Here is a 20,235-nt window from a genome sequence, read left to right as displayed (position 1 = left end):
CATTGATTGGTAACAGTCTGACTGCACTTTTTGTTCGGGATTTCGAGTGGATTGGAAGATAATAGCAATAAGTCGCAACTCGACATTCTCTCGCAGGTATTCCTATTGTGTGGCTGCACCCCAGCAGCTCTCTTCCGCGTGTTGGTGGAGGGCTAGCGGCTAGCAACTCGCTCACTCGACTGGGCCACTACACTGCTTCTCGAACATGAAAGTCGTTGTCGCGAAACTTGTGGAGTATGGAGTATGATTGGGGTTATCATATCTGCCTGGACTCTTTCAGAATGGATGTAAGTGCTGTATATAATAGTTACATTTTAACAAATATGATTCGAAATTTATTGAAACACATTATCATAATGCCTTAAACCATTCATGAGTGAATACTTGGGGCGTGTATCTGCATGTTCATGATTGTGCAAAGTGTACTTTTAATAGGCTGTACTTGAGACTTATCATGAAACTGGTCGTGTGGAAAGAGATGTTGATTTGTTTTACTATGCAGCCAAGAAGCAGATTTCACAGGATGTATGTCCCGATGCCAAACTTCAGGGGGGAGGTTTTCAAGTTGTATTCCAATGGGAGTTTTCTAGGGGTAGACCGAAGTGCGGTAACCATGGAGGCGAGACGCCGAGGCCAAGGCGCGGGTCGCACAAACACGTTAGGGTGATTCTACTCGCTTAGCACTCGCTTGAGCGTTACGCAGCCAGAGTGAAACATTACACGCCAGTATATAAATGGGGAAACGGAACTTCGGCAGAGTACGTAGAGGGTGTATAGGCACGTAGGGCTTTAGTCAATATTGAATATAAGCAGGAGTGATTTCACAAAGCAGGGTTCTCCTTTGCCAACACGGGGTATTGAAATCTTGTGTGTCAAAAACTGCCGATATTCAATGCGGAAGCATGTGCTAACATAAGACTGGGGTTCGTCTATAAGTGTGTATTAAGAGCGGTGAGTGTAATGATCAGAACGTGTATTATATAAAATAGATGCGAGCTTCGTATCTTATTTCTTAGTGCCCAATCGTCTTGCTTCTGCAATCATTTTGCGAAATTATTCGTCACTTTACTGATGCTTTTTCTGAGAATTTTCTTTAAACGAGAAGGGGTGAAGAAGTATGATGACCTGCAAAGGCAATGACAGAATTATCTGTTTACGTTGATGAGTGTATGTGCGTTATACGAAAGTAAAAATGTAAACACCGTATAGTCCTTTGCGGGATTATCGTAAGTGCAATATTAGTGAACCATGCTAGTGTAAGAGTGCTGGTTTATGGTGTTGATAGCGTGGTGTGCACTCTCAACTATAGTATACGATGTCAAGCCACAGTCGAACATTAGTTAATGCAGGAGACAAGGTGGTGGTTCCAAGACATACAATTTAGTTTATTAGATATAATGATCAGGAATTCCAGAATGGTGCATAATACTGACGAGGGAATATTGTTGGTAGTATATATAAAGAATACTGTTCCACTCCTTCTTGGCACATGACCGAACAGAGTCGGGGCCGGAGTAAGATTGATTCCTCAACTCCAGAAGCATAAGATATATAGGAACATGAATAGAAGTTAAGAGATTAGTAGGAGAGGGTCTATGATGTGGGGATTATAGGTTCATTGAACAGTACTGTGTAAGGGACTGGTGGTGGGAATTGTAAACACAGTTGGTCTGAATTTACTTAAACTTGATTGAGGACAAAGGAAAGGATTAACTATTGAGTAGAGATTAACCAAAGTAATAACAAAGATGGTTGGGTTCTGAATGGAAGTTTCATTGGAGGTTTGATGGTCTTGTTAATAAAAGGATATGAGACTATAAAGCTGGGAAGTGTTCATAGGGTTTGGATTGGACTGGTCGTATATCTAGACAGTAAAATTGGGGCAGGAAATGGGGATAAATTCTTAACTTGGTCAATCAAGAGACACTTATAAATTACATGAGGTTTGTTCTGTTTTAAGGTATAAACTCCCTATTTCTCCATCTTACACTAGTATGGCCCCGTGGCCTTGATCGGTCACCTTCTCTCCACCCCATACGATTCGCCTACGTACGCACAGAAGGTCAAGTGCAGTGATGTATGGTGGAACAGGTGAACGTCACACATAAATATTACATACCACCACCACCACCACTATACCACCACCACCACTACCACCACCACCACTACTACCACCACCACTACCACCACCATTACCACCACTTGTATACCACCACCACCACCACTACTACCACCACCACCACTACCAATAAACACCTTTTTCCAAGTCCAAACGATAAGGCTAGAATGAGTGTATTTAGACTGATCTCTCATACTATACTGAGTATATAAAAATACCTTCTCAAGGTAAGGAGACAGAGCCAACCTTTCCCGTCTCTAGGTTGATCCCTCGTGGATCTTTTCATGTAATTATTTTGAGTGCAACTGCACATTATGTTCAAATTGACTTTCATACAAAGAATGAACACACACACACACACACACACACACACACACACACACACACAATTGTTTCCATTGATTAGACTCGAATTAAAATAAAGACAGCTGTGACACAATTTTAATGTTAAATATGTTTCCACAGAAACTAGTCACCAGTGACAACCACCCCGGCATAATAATATACTGAGGTGATGGTGTCCTTACTTCATCTTATCGGATTGCACACAAATTTATCATTAAAGCTAGAAAAGTAATCTGAGAGAGCAGACCTCTGCCAATCACATATATTATATTTGCCGAAAACGACCTTATTTCGCAATGACAAAGAGTTCTTCAAAGAAAGAAATATCCTGGATGCAGAATGCGATCCGGATCACTACCAAAGTTTAATCATCTCTTCCTTTTGACATTATCAACTTTCCTGAAAATTTAATCCAAAACGGATCATAACTTTGAGTTGTTTGCCAACAGGGTAACAACAAACAAACCAGCAAACCAAAGAGGTAAAAGCATAACCTTCTTTGCTTATTTAAATATCCAGTTTTAGCAGCTGATTAACCAAACACAAAGTCTTCTAATCTTAAAAGTCTGTATTTTTGGGGTTGTTTTAACGAACTTAATAATCTTTGATGGGAAAAAAAATAATTGTAAAAATTCATGCAATGACGTGAATACTAGTGAAAGTTTGTTTGCGGGTAAATGTGAAACCTATTAGGCGATGACGTCAACAATGAATCTAATTTGGTCGTGTGTTTGCATTTAAATCATTTTGTGAAAACATAATTATAGATCAGCCCCATAACTTCTTTTTTTTTAATCATATATTCGAATCTGATGAAACTTCTTCCATTCTGTTTTTGTTTTTGTTTTGTTTTTTTCGATTTCACTGTTATCCCTAAAACCAAAGTTGAGTTGAGCCTTAACGGTATACACGCTTGAGAGAAGCTGAATCATTTCTCATTTTCGGTTTTTTTCCTTTTGCCGTTCTGCCAAGACCGCTCTGTTATGGGACTTTTTATAACCAATTCGTCATGTTTGCAGACGGAGTGCCTGTCATATAGCGGGGTGGGGGGGGGGGGGAACGAGGGGAGGTAAATTTGCTCAAGTAATAACGGTTTTCACCTTTTTTTTTCCATTGTATGTCGCTGAAAGCAATCTCATTACCCTTCGGAGAATTTATTCTCCATTAAAGCACCCTCTACGTGCCGTCGTCTGACAAAATGTGGACTCTCGAAAGCATCTACCATTTGCAGCAGAACAAAATATCAAACGACCATGACGACGACGGTGCTCCGAATAAACCCACCCCCCCCCCCCCCTCCTTCAGTATCAGGGCTGTCTGTGACGTTCAAATGGCTTTATACCATGATTACCGAGCTTCCGTAGCAACAGCTTAAACTCTTAAAGTAGTTTGGTTATTGCCTGAATATCTCCTGCGATAGTTCCAATTACTCTACCCTATAATCAACACCTTTGTTGCAATTCTTCAAGGCACATGATTCTAATGTGATCGTAAGTGAAACCTTTCAAAGGAAAAATACCTAAGAGGTGACAAATTAGCTTCTACACGTAACTTGCGTAATCTGGTTAACGCTCTCATGTATAGAACTCACATAGACCTAATCATCAAATGGATATATATTCTTAATGTTAATCAAGTGGATATGCAATGCTTATTGAAAATGCATTTCACCAAGCATTGATGCGTTAGCTGCCTATATATCAGTTCCATGGCCTTCGACGATTTAGAATGCCTGAAATAGTATCCATACGGGCGTAACGCGTTGCCATAAAATTTGTTGCTCAAACCTCGTTTATCTCTTTAATCTTTTATTACAGATGTCATCTTGATCGCCGTTTCCATGGCGTACCAAGGTTCATCCCTACTGATAGCCGGTAGCTGAGCCACGTCTCTGGCTGCACAAGTACGAGGTTATTTTCAACACGAGAGTCGCGTAGAATATCTGCTCGGCAGAAGTCTTCGACAAAGAGGGGTTATCAACAGAACGGGCAAAAGTTTTGCGTTGAGAAACAGGTGCATTCTACTGATACTGACTTAAGACTTGATATCGTCGGGGAACATTTTCGCCTTGTTTGTTGAAAGAACCGGTTTCTAAGATGTCTACTTCGGGGGAGGAGGCACCGAAGTGCAGTCGAGAGGCCAAAAAGCAGAGTATGAGTCAGTCGCTCAGCGGGTCCACGAATGATCAAAGTCGACCTCCTAGCGTAGTCAGCGGCAGTGTGCAATTGGATGACAAGAACGGACGTTCCACTAGCGGTTCGGTGTCGTCGCTCACTATCAGTGATCGGGGATCCGTGGTCGATGTCAACAAGCGCGAAGGCAGCAACGGTGATGATAACCGGAGTGGTAACCATCGAAGACCAGCGTCAGCGACGTCAAGCACAAGGAGTCGACCCATCAGCGCCAGATCTTCGAGTAGCAGACCGACAAGCAGCAAATCCAGAAGCCGAATGAGTTATGAAAGTGACTTCGATGACGGATCAGTCAGTAGAGTTTCCATCGACGGAGGTAATGACAATGATGTCGGTGAGGGGGCCGGGACAGAAAATGGTGATTCGGCCAGTGTCAGTGGCGGCGTCATCAGACCCAAAACTGGCCATACCGCTGGCGCAAAGAGCAGGAAACCGAAAAAACCGAGGAAGCCTCGCCGACCACGGAAGACTGCTGGTGATGATGATGTAGATGATGACGAGGACGATTTGGATGATGGCGACATTTATGATGATGAGGATATTGATTGCTCAGAAGATGAATTGGAGGGCGATTTCTCCCACTTCGTGGTAGCCCTTCGTGCTGAGACTGAAAATCTTGCAGCGCGATTTCGCGATGGGCCAGACTCTCTGGACCCAAACGACAGTCGATTGGAGACCGCCTCCCTTCGAGGACTCCTCCAGGATCTCACAATATCATTGCGGAAGAGTGAGACGAGGAGCAGCGAAATTTGCGGGAGCATCGGGGAGGTGCAGGAGGCCACCAAGGAACTCAAGAAGATCCTGGCTGAAAAACTGAACTGCTCATCGGAGGCAGAGAAGAAGGAAGACCAAGATGGTGAGATGATGACTGAAGTCGGAGTCGATATATCTTTCTGTTTTATTCCTTCGGCTTTACTAACAACTTGTCAAATTTCATATGATAATGCTGCGCTTCAGTTTACTCTCTCGCTTTGCCCTCTTGAACAACTCATTATTACTGTTAAGTATTATCAATGACAATGTCATTATCACTATCATTGACACCATTAATATCAATGCCATCATTACTTAGATTTACGCGTCATGAATTATATCCCTAAGAATTGTACGTTGGTAATCAATGAACATATTAATAACACATTGGTAACAGGTTCAATTGCATTAAATCACGGTTCTCAGGGTACACAGATAGTTGAAAAGTTAATAACTATTGCCTATGGTCAATGGTCCTCAGATCTTCGACACGAGTCACAAAATACTTCATATCTATTTAATCTAATCTACATTTATTCTTTCTTCGCTTTTAAGTCGCCATGTACTTTCTGTGAATCAAAAACCATTCGCTTGTCTGTCGTAAGTATAATTATTTCAGACAGACATTCTAACCAAACACTTGCAATACAACTCTTTTTCCTTATCTTTATCAAAGGTATGAGATTACGACACCAGGAACTAGATTTCAGTCCACCTGAAATATAAACTTCATTTAGGGTCCTGGCGTCTTCACAGTGCTATAATGAGACAAATCTACTGCAAATATGAAACAGGCGTTATCGACTGTAGCACCGATTCGTCAAGTTTTTATCATGACGCAGGATGTTTATCCCCAGTATTGGAAACCTTGATTGGTGTTGGTGAAAAGGTGTTTAGCAAACTCCCGAAAAGATATTTACCCCCTTCCCCGTAGCGAAGGTTAACTGTTGGACCCTCTGGGGGTTCAACAGTTCGTCACCAGAAAAATCAAAGCATACGACAGGCGTTTGGAATATCACGCATCGCGAAGGTGACTTCTCATCGATCGAAAAGTCCGATAGACCATCCCCCAAGCAACAGATAGTCTTGGGTATTGTCTTGTTCAAGACTGCAGAGAATCTTACTTCTGAACATCCGCAACACTTTTGTTGTATTATCATCATGCTGACTGTTTTGTACCCCCTCCCGTTATGCGTTATTGCAATTTTTATTTCAGGAGTTAACATAAAAAAACAATTAAGATGAAGTAAGATACGTTATTGACTGGTCTGCATTTATAACAAAAAGTTTTGATTCTACTACTTAAACGAAACACCTGGATCCAGTCTATATTCGTAAGGGGAGAGATCTGTAGAAAGCTCATACAATGGAGTCAGACCCAGGACAAAACCTTTATTGATCGTTGCTGATGATTGCATTGTTAAAGGCGTGTGCGATTTGCTAGTATTGCTATCTCCCACAAACCGCGTTTAGTATAGACGCCTTCAAAGACCGCGTGTAATGATGCCGAACTGTTCAAATCCTCTTAAGTTACTTTTGGATCACACCGTCATGTGACTAGATCAGCATTTTTGCGTGTGTATCGATGATGTCATAAAAACTATTACACAAGAAGAAATGACGCCTAATCTTCAGGATGTTATGATTAATTTTAATCGATTTGATTAGGATTAAAGAGGACGAGCGAGGACCTTTCCCTCTCCCCCCCCCCCTCTCTCTCTCTCCCTCTCTCTCTCTCTCTCTCTTCTCTCTCTTGTGTCACCGGAGAGGTAGAATTAACAGAGAATGAAATATTATTCCATCATGTTTACTGCTGTATATTTCCTATAATTATGACCTGCGGAATAATTAAGTTACATTACACTCTTCATCTGGTGAGGAAAGAAGTGAACAATATTACCGACATCATTGTCTGATAGTACAGTGCTTCCTTATCCATGTTATCCTCATTTTGTAGAACTTCTTAAATTCCTTTTTGGCAGTACACATTATACCGTATACAAAGAAGTCAATGTCAATATGATACGCCAGCATCCAATTTGCCGTATCTGCTGATTGCATTAGTCGATAAAGTGCGTGTACGGAAAGGGAAGCCCTGGTTGTCATGGCAACTGTATTGGGAGAGGACAATCAGATTGTTTGAATTCACTGAATGTTATCTATCTATCTTATTGCACCATGTGAATATGCTGGATGTGAGCCAAAATTAATCTTAGTCACCTGCACTCACTCTGTACAGTACTGGTTGAGGTGGGGATTCATATTTTGAACATTCTTAAGTGAGATAATGAGAAACCTCTTATGAAATATGAAAGAGCGTGTCATTTTAAGAAGGATTCAACATTTATTTGATGAAAATTGGTTTTCAAATGGCTGAGATATCAAAAAAAAGTGATAATAATAAAAGGCGACATGCCACAACTTTATTAGGATCTCTTTGTTTTACGTTGTTTTTTGATATCTCAGCCATTTCAAAACCGATTTTCATCAAATAAACTTTTGATACCCCTTAGAATTGCATGCTCTTTGGCATCTCATAGAGTGGTTTCTGAATGTCTCGCAAAACGTTAAAAGCTAAGTCCTCACCTCGACCAGAACTGTACACACCATTTAATCTCTGCTTCCTATTTACCTCCTCCTATAATAATACTCCTTCTCCTCCTCCTTCTTCTTCCCCTCCACCTCCTCCTCCCGGTTTCTGTTTCTATTCTTGTAGAATGAGGAGAAGGGAGGGGAGGGGATGTTTTGGTGTGCTTTGCAGTAAACCAGTGACACTTCACGTCATGGCGAAACATAGCCTTGAGAAATATAGCAATCTTAATACAGTGACACCTGCAAGAGACTGGCAAGTTTGTTTGTTTGTTTGTTTGTTTTTAAAGTCAAATTGCCTGTTATTTAATTTCCACAGCAACTTCTCGAAGGAAAAGGACCCTCTCACTATCTATTATAAATTATAAACAGGGTCCGACAGTAACTTTTCTCTTCACTGGTCGGGCATCGGGGAAGTAAAATATCATTAACTGTCAAACTTCTAATTGCCCGAAATTAACAAAAAGCACTGCCCAAAAGCGACGCCAATGTATTATTTGATTTGACACAATTTGAGCAGCATCTTATTTTCAAATAAACTTTACTTTTCGCATTTTGTATTTTCTATTTTCACTTGCCCGACATATAATTTTACTTGCCGCGGGCAGGCAGGCAGTCAAGTGGTGTAGATGTCGAGCCCTGTCAGAAATTTGACCCGTTCTTCCTCGTCTTCCTCATAATTATGGCAGCAAAAGCATTCGAAGATTATAATTAATTGTCATATGGTAGATTTAAAGAGAGAGAACGGAGACTGTTATTGGTCCAGTGAGTTTGCAGAGGAGCAATAGTGTGCATATAGCATGAACAAAAAGACTGGCGCAGTGGGGTTGCAGAGTAATTGCGAGCTGTCGTGATGGGGTTTCTGTTTTTGTCTGCGCCTACCCTCGCAAACATACACAAATACAACAAACAACGGCTTGACGGGAAGCGTTTTTTTTAAGACGGCACAGATTGGGGCATGGCGCGTGTTAAACCTATGGGAAAAACGTTGGGTTAGGGTTTTTGGTTAGGGTTAGGGTTAGGGTTGGGGTTAGGGTTAGGGTTTGATGGTTAGGGTTAGGATTAGGATTAGGGTTAGGTTTAGGGATAGGGTCCCCAATAGATTTTTAGGGTCCCCAATCTGCGCCGTCTAAAAAAAAAACACGCTGACGGGAATGAGAGGGGGAATGTACAGAATGAGCAATAGAGGGAGGTATAACATTGTGTAGATGGATGAATAGGCAGAGCATTCATTTGATGAAAGAAACCTTTACCAATCTGTTCGTTCATTCGTTCGTTTTCGTTAGTTTTCCGTTAAAAACAATGAACTTGAATATGATATGGTTTGAATCTATGAAGGAGGAAATGTTCATCATTTCACTGTTGCATCAAATTGGTTTAGTTATTGGTTCCGGTGTGAAAAAAATTAAATCTTGTCAGAAATACGCACAATCCGACTAATGTTGCAAAAGTACAATAATTTTATGTAATATTCCATCATGCAATTTCGCGATATGCTTGACAATCAAACGCGAAAGGGGGGGGGGGGCGCTCTAAGGTTGTGATAGAAGGGTCTCAGTTGAGGCAAAGAGACTGAACACCAAAGACTACCTATGAGATACCCCGAGGCTGACCTTACATCTCCGATCAATGTATCGAATTCACGGTTGATCGATACAAAGCAAGCAGAGAATGGGTGCCAGTGGGAGTGCAATTTCATGTCTCGTTTGTTTGTGTATCTATTTGCTTATTTGTGTGTGTGCGTTTGTTTGTTTGTTTTTTCAATCTCATCAGATTGTCGATCGGGTTTCGCGGAGGCCGGGGGAAAAAAAAGGGGGGGGGGTGAGCAGCAGAACTACAGAAGTGCTCATAACAACAGGAATCCCTTCGGTATGGCCCTATACAACGAATGTGTTCTATCCAAACCATGGGCCTGCTTCATCCTAATACGCAGCAATACCTTTCTCATGCAATAACTCTACGCATGATTTATTACAGATTATGAGACAATTATGTTGACTATATTATGAGATTCAACCCGCCATAATTACGTAAATTTCTCCGTAAGAAAACCTGACTCAGTAACAGCGTCAAATGATGATGGCAGTATACATTCCAAGGCTTATAACATTTACTATTTGCTTTACTCAGGCGTTACTTGGCAAAAGGGTGAATGCACCTTCAATAGCGTTGTACTTGTGAGTTGTACAGTGTTTCGCATCAAGTGTACAGTGAACGAGGAGTCTTTCTATTTCTTTCTCTCCTATTCTTTCTCAATGTCTTCCATTATCGCTTTTCCTTTCTTCTTTTTTCTTAGTATCACTTGTGTACATGACCATTAATGTTTTCATGTGTGGAATGCTTTGTTGTTTGCCGTAATGAAGTCGATGAAATTCCTCTGCCACGATAATAGAGAATGCAAATCTTCAAATTATGATAGGATGTGGCAACCATGGTGATTCTGTCAAGGGAAAGGTATCATACTTGTAATCATTAAAGAGTGAAAAATCATGCACCATGTCTGCTGATATGGATCGGAAAAAAAAAACCACCTTCGTCAACTAATCAGATATGAATAAGAACAAAGGGAATGTGCAAGCTGCCTGTAGGTTGTCAAGTAAGCCGGGGTATAACGCAACGCATGGGAGTGAACCAGAACGTGAAGATTTAAAAAAAAAAAAAAAAATATATATATATATATATATATATATATATATATATATATATATATATATATATGATAAGGTCTTATCTACCAAGGGTAGCCTCTTCAGTGTTGCCACTGCTCTACCAGAGGGCCCTGCTATTATCATTACCCTAGCGTTGCCAGGTACCCATTTATACACCTGAGTCGAGAGGGACACAGTGGGCAAAAACATCTTGTCCAAGGACGTAAGCACTAGGTGGGATTCGAACTCGGGTCCTCCGATCGGGAGTCTGGAGTCTTATCCACTATGCCACAGCGCCCCACCGAAAAGAATTAAAGAGGAGGGGGTGGGGGTACGGGGGAGGGGGGGGGGGGTAGAAATGGCGCTGCAAGTCACCAGGGAAGAAATGCTAAAGATGAGAAGAACGGTTGAAACAATTTGCAGGTTTCATTCTTGTTCACGTCATGCTTGCCTTCATGCTCCATACACTTCGGAATGATTCGCCAGAATGACATCGACTTTAGTGGCTGCTAAGAGAACACCTGAAAACACTGTAAGGTGTTTGTGCTTTTCGCCTCGATCAGCATCACGCTCTAATGATATTACCTTCAAGAGCTAAAATAATATAGGTTTAGCAACGTGGATCAAACGCTCTCTTTCTTTGTTTGATTAATCTTAACAGTGGGTTTTTTATGTGCAAAAATCAGAGCTACTCATTAGCATTACATTGTATATACTTTTTTTGTGTGTTTTTCCGCCAATATGATTTTAGGTTAAAGGTACGTTGAACATGTGTCATCAATGTCCGAAGAAACAGACCTGCCCATTTTATCTTGAATAGACAGCGATCCTTGTGCGGATGGTCATTAACTTTATGAATATATCATTTCATGTGAAACAGAATTAAACTTATTACAAAAGTTACAATATGTTACTTTTGTAATTGAAACCTTGCACTTTAATATTATGAAATAACATCTTAAAATTACTTGAATATCAGACTACTTTTAACTTCTAAGCCTTGTCCATGTAGGACTTTTCTGATTTGTCAACGACGGAAAGTCGCATACACAGACTGCATGGGCATTTGGCCAATCAAGCCTAATCTTGCATTTGCACGCTGGAATTTGGCGCGATGTTAGGCCTCGCGAATGCAAATATTACAAATCGGTGACGGCACGCTAATATGTATTCAAGTGAGGCCATTGAAGATCTGAATTAGCACAGTGAGCAAAGCAAACACTTGCAAACGGTCCTTTGTAGCACGGACGATTTTAGTCTCGGCTATGTTTAGCTTTTATACCAACCCAAGACTTGTGTACTTTTTACCCCCTTCTCCTTGACAACACACGACGCATTGTACGCCTTGTCATAGCGTCGAGGTTGCCATACACCTTTTAATTAGCTCGAAGTGAAGTGGTAGATATTACTACACACATCGCATGGAAACGCAAGAGTGGGACTACGGGATTCTTAAATCTGTTAATTGATGCTCGTTGTGCTCCTATTTTGGTCTTCAACCTCCAGTTGTCCATGAGGAAGGTTACTTTCAGGGACTTAAAGGAGGTGATTAAGCCGGAATATTCGTTGTATAAGGTAACTGTTAATCTCCTATCCTGTATTGCGAATCGAGTCAAATCTTTCTCGATGAGAATTGTTCGCACTCGGCATCGGACATTCTAGGCCCTGCATTAATAAAGCTGGATATTAAAGAGCCCTTACTGATGTAACTCGCAATTCGAACCGGGTGTGCTTAAATAGTTCAAATTACCAAACTTAGGGTAATCGCTAGAATTTTCTCGTAAATATCTTCAATAGAGAAGTATTTATTGTAAATGATGATTCCTCAAAGTCATTCTTCATTGCGGAGCCGTCAAAACCTGTTCAACATTTGATATTGGTCTTACTTTGAGACAGATAAAAAGTCTGAAGTGCGATATCAATTCTAAATTTTCATAGAGTTTCATGTCAACCCATGGTGGCTGTTACGTTAATTTTTTCCGTGTACGACATAGTCGTAGAACTTGAGGGGTATGAGCAGATTAAATAAGCGTATATTCGTCGATTAGAGATGTATCGTGCACTAAACAATATACATTTACACTTTGCCCGATGGAATAACATATGCAGAGATAAGGAAGATAATTAGGGTCCAGATAATCAAGATGGTGGAATTATCTGCTGAACTGATTCCTTAACAGACCGGTTAATATTGCAAATAAAGCAAACAGTCTAATCTTGAATTTATTTCGGGAATACATTCTAACTCGTGAACACATTAATAGAGCGAAAGAATACGGCGCGGCTTGAAAGGGAATGTAGTTCGATAGTTTCATGTACAGCTTTATGGAATTTATTGTAGTCCTTCAGAAGATATTCTAATACTCTGAAATACCCAAAGCAAATTACACTGAAAAAAAACGATGACATATACACAACTGATATAGGAGACTCACATATTCCAGTAATGTAAATATCACAATTCCATTACAACTTCACTGCTTTCTTGTTTTGTTCTGCTTCCATGAGCACTCAACCCTGTATTCTTAGCTGCTATGTCATAATCCTTGTTCACTGTGATTTGTTATGAATTTTGAAATTATTGTTATTCCTTATCCCAACCACTATAAACTATAATATGTAGGCATACCCAGTACAACCAATTTACAGATGTTCAAATGCACAAGGCTGAAAATAATTGCGAATGTGATAAGTTAACTGTAAAAACGTCTCTCTTCAGCATGTTCAATAACTTTACAGAAGAGAATAGCATGTGTTTATAAGTTAAAAAAAAAAGAAAAAGAAAACTCTTTCTTGAGGCACCGATATGAAATTCAGAACATTTACTGAAATGACTCTCACAGCCGTTGAGATCGAAGGCATCGCAAAATTATAAATCAATTTCAATTCAACCATTTTTTCTCGTATTTCTCCTAAAAAAGAAAGTTTGTATAGTAATGCAATAATTCTTATGAGTTTTACACATAGAAAAAAAAAACCCTGTAACTCTCCTCGTACAATAATGTTGATATGTCGATATAATGTGGTAAAGAAAAGACATTGAAAGCAAGAGAAACATAATGGAAACTATAGAGGAAAACGTATTTGTACTGCTGTATTATCCAAACATAGGAGATAATTACTGATTTTGATGCGTTTCAAACAAAGAATTTCTTTTGCAGACGCCAAGCTCACCGCATGATCAAGAAGGAATGAAAAAAAATGTAATTCCAATGTCAATGTTCAACACTGAATACGCATAATGCCGAATACTGACGTCATGTGAAAATACCTCTACCGAAAACATGCTGCAGTTACTGATAGGCGAAAATCTTCCATTAATCATTAATGACGTTCATCCGCATTTATTTTTTTTCCAACATGCTGCACACTAAAGGATGAAATATTCATGCTCATGTAAGTTGTAGGCCTAAGCATCGTTCATTACAGATTACGAAGCCAACATTCCCGCCACAACTCAATGAAGCAGACGTTGCAATCATTGTCGCTGTCTGCTGAGAGCGCAGCCTGTTTCTATCAAAACAACTATTCATTCTCATGCCTGGATGCCCCGCTTCTCGTCGTCATGACAACCATGAATTACTACTTTCTTGCTAGTCAATAACAGTATGGAGTGCACTCGTTTCCCTTCGATTTTGCTCACCGTGAATGGAAATACATTTATAATCCATGACGCAAAAATCAGGTTCTTATTAACTCTGAGTATCCAACATATCCATATATGATGACAGTGCCTAAAATGAATTGAGTTTGCTTAAATGTTGCTCCGTTACCATCTCCACCCCCTGCTTCGCTCTCTCTCTCCCCCCCCCCCCCACTCTTTCTTCCTCCTTGTCGTGGTGTGAATGTATAGCTGCCCTAAAAATGTTACATAATCGCATTATACATAGCATCATAAATAACACATGAACTTGAATGCATTACACTAGATTATCTATATGACAAATGGTTCATAAAAGAGCATGTAGGCCTATATACTGCTGTTATAGTGCAGGATAGATATGGCTAGATTATATAAAGATGGAAAAAAAAGTATAGTTCACGATTATAACTAATGAACATGATGAACGTCGCGTGATATACCTATTCGACCAATTACAAATCTTGTTATAAATACACTGACACTTGTAAATCATTTATAACATTTATATACAATGTATGTATAAATCTATATATTCCATCTTGATCTATTCACTAATATCACTAAAGGGTGAGGGGAGGTGAAAATGGTGTGTTTATAATGCGTTTGTGTCTTGTTTGCACAATCTGATTTGGATAAGGGGTTTTGAAGGTATCCCGGAATTCCGCGTCGTCAGTGCTAGTCGTTGCTATGCCAACGAGGCTATACATCGGATTGACAAACACGTGCTAGAGTTGTATCACCTGACAGATGTCACGTTTGATACACTTGTTTAAGACTCTAAGCAGCTCAGCGCAATTTGCTATAAGCCCTTCAATCAACATACAAATCGAACCCTGTTGTTCAGCATACATCTGAGACATCAGCCCGATGTCCTTGATACACGCATTCATCATATCCTTGTGATAACTATAGATGCACTTAGAACCACTTGTACGCCAAGTGCGCCCCTTCCTATTTTCATCTCTTTCTTGTGTTCCTCCTCCTTCTCCGTCTTCTGTCCCTTCTTCATCATCTTTGTCTTGTTCTCCTGGCTTTTCATTTTCTCCTTTTCCTTCATCTCCTTTCATCTCATCCTCCTCCTCCTTGTCCCTCTTCCGTCTTCATCTCTCTTCTTCTCTTTCTTTCCTTCTGTTTCTTATTCTTCTCTGTTCTTCATCTCCTCTTCCTTCTTCCAATCTTTCCTCTCCTGGTTGTTATTACCTCCTCCTTCTTCTTTTCCTCCTCTTTCTTCTTCCCCTCACGTTCCATCCTGGATGCACCTATGTGATCAAGGCACTGCTGCTGAAAATCGCGTAATTAGTGAAAGGCGTCGGGATGTCTGCATAATCGAATACATAATGGTCTACTACAAAGAGCTGTATCACAGATCATCGTTGTACCGTGTCATTATCACAACGCTTCATTGATTCTCTGTCCCTGGTCTACTGTCAAGGCTACATAGGAAACAGTGCCATGCATTCAGTCAAGAAATGAATGAACCGTATTATTGCATTCTCCGATACAGTGAACTTTGAGGCGACCCTTCTCACTGTATATAGCGACTGTTATGAGGGACTCGCGTTTTTCAAGCACCGCTTGTTATGGGTTACCTACTTTTTCGTGGAACCAGTCTACTAATTCCTTAGAATGAACTTTAGAAGATTAGCATGCTCTAATTGATTGAGACTCCATAAATTTTACAGGTGATATGAAATGACATGATTATAAGTAGAAATCCATAAAAAAAAAACTGCCAAAAATTGTCGAATACGCATTCGAATTGTTTTGTCGTTTTTTGTCCATTATTGCCCTCGTGATTGAGTCTTTTTTTTTTTTCAATGATTGAAGGAAAGGAGGGGTTTCTATGACTTCAAATTCATAGTTTTGTGTTTGCTTCTTGTTGTTGTTTTTTTTTTTTTTTTTTATTCTTCAGGAAACAAAAAACCAAGTTCGGAAGCAGCCGTTGCGGCTGCCGAATCGAGAGCTGCTCTCGCCCGACTCACCGCCGAAGTGGCCGAAGCCAAGCGAATGGCTGCCGAAGCTGAGAGCGCCGCAGCCGAGGCTCGAGCGAAAGCCGCCGAGGCATCCGAAGAGATCGAAGCGGCTAACGCTTCGGTGAAGGAGATCGAAGAAGAAAATACAGAACAGACGAATGGAGAGACAGATAAGGAAGGAGTGGAGAAGGAAGAAGATGCAGTGGAGGAGAAAGAAGTGGCTGATGAGGACGAGATGGACAGATTGGACGAAGAATATGAGCAAATGGACGAAGAGAAAGATAACTCAACAGCAGCAGAGGAGAAAGAAGCTGAAGTTGACGAGGTAGAAGAGCCGAAAGAGAAAGGGCAAGATGAAGATGAAGGAGGGCAAGCAGAAGAAAGAACAACGGAAGTGGATGATGGGCAAGAAGAAGAAGAGGAGGAGAAGAAAGATTCTCCCAAACCTGTTCTGTCTCCAAAGTTATCCATCAAGGAAAACCTCTTGGAGTGGCCTCATCACATGTAAGTAGGAAAGCAGAGAGGAAGCGAGAGATGGGGAGGAGGAGAGATGGGAGAAAGGAGGGGATAGCAAAGACATAAGATGATAATTGATTGACAGACCCCAGCTTGCTCAGTCCATGTCGGGTTTGAACAAAAACTGGAGACGTAAAACTCCTTTTGGGTATTGACCCAGAGACTCCAACTCTCCCGTTTTCGACGGGAGATCTCCCGCCGAAAGCCCATTTTTGCAAAATCTCCCGTTCTCCCGTTTGAGATTTGATTTCTCCCGCCCTGGCTCTGTGTCTCCCGGTGGAAAGGATTTCTTACTTTTTGCTATCGTATGTTGAAAAAATAAGCCTTAGATAGCACCAGAGAACATCTAAAATCCTTGGAAATTCATGCTTCGCACACATCAACTTGGAGTCTCCCGTTTGCTAGGGGTTTCGGGCGGGAGAATCTCCAGATCAGAAGGTGCTTGGGGTTGGAGTCTCTGTTGACCGAGTCGTTATACTCCCTAGTCTGTCTTTGCAGTGCTTGAGTTCCATGTTTTGAATAGTCCTCTCTTAAAAGATGATTTAGTGTGCCTTTTGATGAAGCTTCTGATCAGAAAGATGACAAAGATTTTAAACCTCGTCTTTAGCTGTCATAAACTTGAGACAGAAACTAGTTTTACGGACTAGTTTCGAAAGACGAGTTTTTTTTAATATATATACTGACCCTTGAGTAAATTTGAGGCTTCATAAACTTTGAGACATTTTTTTTTCACAAAGAAAATCTATTCATATAAACATTCAGGTACAAAATAAAATAATGTCACATGCCGTACATAAAGACAAATGATCGAAATTTGACAGGAAACTGCGAAACAATTAAACAATGTAGATACGATTCCAATTAATATTAGCTACAAAACCTTTGGTTTTCTCAGACATATATTCGTCTACTTTCTTTGCTTGTTTTAAGAATTGACAAAATTGGCTAAAATGTAACGATTTCTTCTTTCGATGCAGTACATAAAAACAAATGATCGAAATTTGACAGGAAACTGCGAAACAATTAAACAATGTAGATACGATTCCAATTAATATTAGCTACAAAACCTTTGGTTTTCTCAGACATATATTCGTCTACTTTCTTTGCTTGTTTTAAGAATTGACAAAATTGGCTAAAATGTAACGATTTCTTCTTTCGATGCAGTACATAAAGACAAATGATCGAAATTTGACAGGAAACTGCGAAACAATTAAACAATGTAGATACGATTCCAATTAATATTAGCTACAAAACCTTTGGTTTTCTCAGACATATATTCGTCTACTTTCTTTGCTTGTTTTAAGAATTGACAAAATTGGCTAAAATGTAACGATTTCTTTTTATTTCTGACAGAAAATATGAAGTATTTTGCGTACAAATAAACCACGTTGTAACATTTTGGATCTTCTGTCGAACCAATAAACTTTGAGACATAACATTTCACTCGGAAATTACTTTTGTGATTCCTCACCTTTTCCAGTCATGATACTGATCTAGAACCTCTCATTAGATCCAAACAAAGATGATAATAATGAAGATCATCATTTGTTCATTTATCTATTTATTCATTCATTCATTTATTTATTCATTTATTCATTTATTCTTTTGTTCATTTATTGTCTATCTATTTGTTTATCCATTTATTTATTTATTTTATTTTATTTATTTACAGCTTACCGGTGACAATCAACAGCGAGGAAGAAGTCGGTTGCGTTATCCGCTTCAAAGACGAGTACTTCCCCGCACCGGCCTCCCTGCATCTCGTCTGCTGCTACGACAACGAACTCAGCACCAACGTCGTCGATGACAGCGAAGAGATGGTCAGCAATGTGGTTCGACTCCGACACGAGGACGACGACGACGACAACGCGGAGGGCGACGATCTAGGCGCACCAATCGTGGTGGCCATTCCGTACACCGTCTCGGGGAGGATGGCGAGCACCAGGGAGTTCGTCGTAAAGATGCGAGGGAGGGAGGATGAGGCATGGCAAGTGGTCCCGACCCTAGCCCTCGAAAGCGCCTTCGCCGAGCACAAGGTTCGTTTGGCTTCTATGATGATTTAGCACAACATGATTATGAAATGTCTATATTCCCATTTTCCGCTCGATGCTAAAGGAGTTTACTTGTACCAGTACCTTTTACTTCATGATTTAGATAAAATATCCCATGACTTCTCTTTCTCGCTTTGCCATTCTAATAAAATGAGAAGACAATACAAAAGTAAACCGAGTGGAAAAGGGATCTATTGTAAAGGGATGATTGCATCACACACCTTTTGAAATTCATAAGACCGTGTTCACGTTCATCTATGTCCAACATCCCTGTTAGCATCTTAGAACACACAGACCCACACCATGCAGTCCGAAAGATCACACGCACACTGGCACATCCACCTACATAGATACACATTGATTATTATATCAGTAAGCGATGCAAGCGAGTACACACTTTCACATGGATATACTCGTAATAGTGTTACGCATATTCATTTTCTGAATGTTGCTTACTGAAATTATACTAGTATATCGTGCCACGTCACGCCATTATGATAACTGTTGTTTATAATGTATTGCCTCTTATTTCATGTAGACATTATAGTTACATCCTTAAAACAATTCCATTTTCAAAAATAAGCATACGCTCTTGATTCAGTTTATCATTGTTTTTTGTGATATTTATATTAAGCATTCTATTTCATATGATATTTTATATCATAAAATGAAATAAAATATAATATAATATAATATAATATGAAATAATATAATATAGTATAATATAATATAGTATAATATAATATAATATAATATAATATAATATAATATAATATAATATAATATAATATAATATAATATAACATAATATAATATAGTACTTGATAATCCGCACACAGTCTTGATATACTCGTTTTATGTCTACATGCATTTGCTTCTAAGGGTGTATTCGCGGAGGTGAAGACCAGTCGGCTAGGTTCATTCGCCGTTGTGGCTAAGCTGGCGCGAGACAAGCAGACGATCACGAAAAAAGGCGGGATTGTGAAATCCTCGGCGGACCACCGAGTCACCATCTCGTATCCAGTCGGGGCCTGCAGCCTCATCAGCGTTTCTCTTCAGGTTAGGGTCAAGAAACTCGTCCAGCTATCTTTCTTTAATTGCACATCACTTAAATATCCTCTTCCCCGTTTTACTTGCATATCATTGATGATGACATAGTTATACTGAATATTGACGGGCTAAATTTGTCAAATATCTTCTCTTTCTAAAAGGTTTACAGTATTTTTCCAACATTTCGCAAAATTTCAGCTTCGCTTGATCGGGAAGACAGCCGAATTATAAATGAAATCAAGGAACACGTAATTGAATCAACGATATCTATTCCACCGTTGTTACCTTATAAAGCAGTTAGCCTCATTTAATCTAGGAAATGAAGGAAAAAACTATTTTGTTTCACTTTGATAGAA

At 39.9% G+C, this 20,235-nt stretch overlaps 1 protein-coding gene across 1 annotated transcript in view; it reads left to right on the top strand.

Annotated features, from left to right (window-relative positions):
• The first annotated feature begins 4,560 nt into the window (after positions 1–4,560).
• LOC140242441 (uncharacterized) overlaps positions 4,561–20,235 on the top strand; it is a 28,480-nt gene continuing 12,805 nt past the window's right edge. The window contains exons 1-5 of the mRNA XM_072322177.1: positions 4,561–5,080; positions 5,210–5,512; positions 16,202–16,766; positions 18,451–18,814; positions 19,712–19,888. Coding sequence (XP_072178278.1) covers positions 4,561–5,080; positions 5,210–5,512; positions 16,202–16,766; positions 18,451–18,814; positions 19,712–19,888 — 1,929 coding nt within the window. The remainder of the gene's footprint in view (positions 5,081–5,209; positions 5,513–16,201; positions 16,767–18,450; positions 18,815–19,711; positions 19,889–20,235) is intronic.

Source organism: Diadema setosum, chromosome 19 (assembly GCF_964275005.1).
Source record: "Diadema setosum chromosome 19, eeDiaSeto1, whole genome shotgun sequence".
Taxonomy (NCBI): domain Eukaryota; kingdom Metazoa; phylum Echinodermata; class Echinoidea; order Diadematoida; family Diadematidae; genus Diadema; species Diadema setosum.
This window is presented reverse-complemented; position numbering and strand designations above follow the sequence as displayed.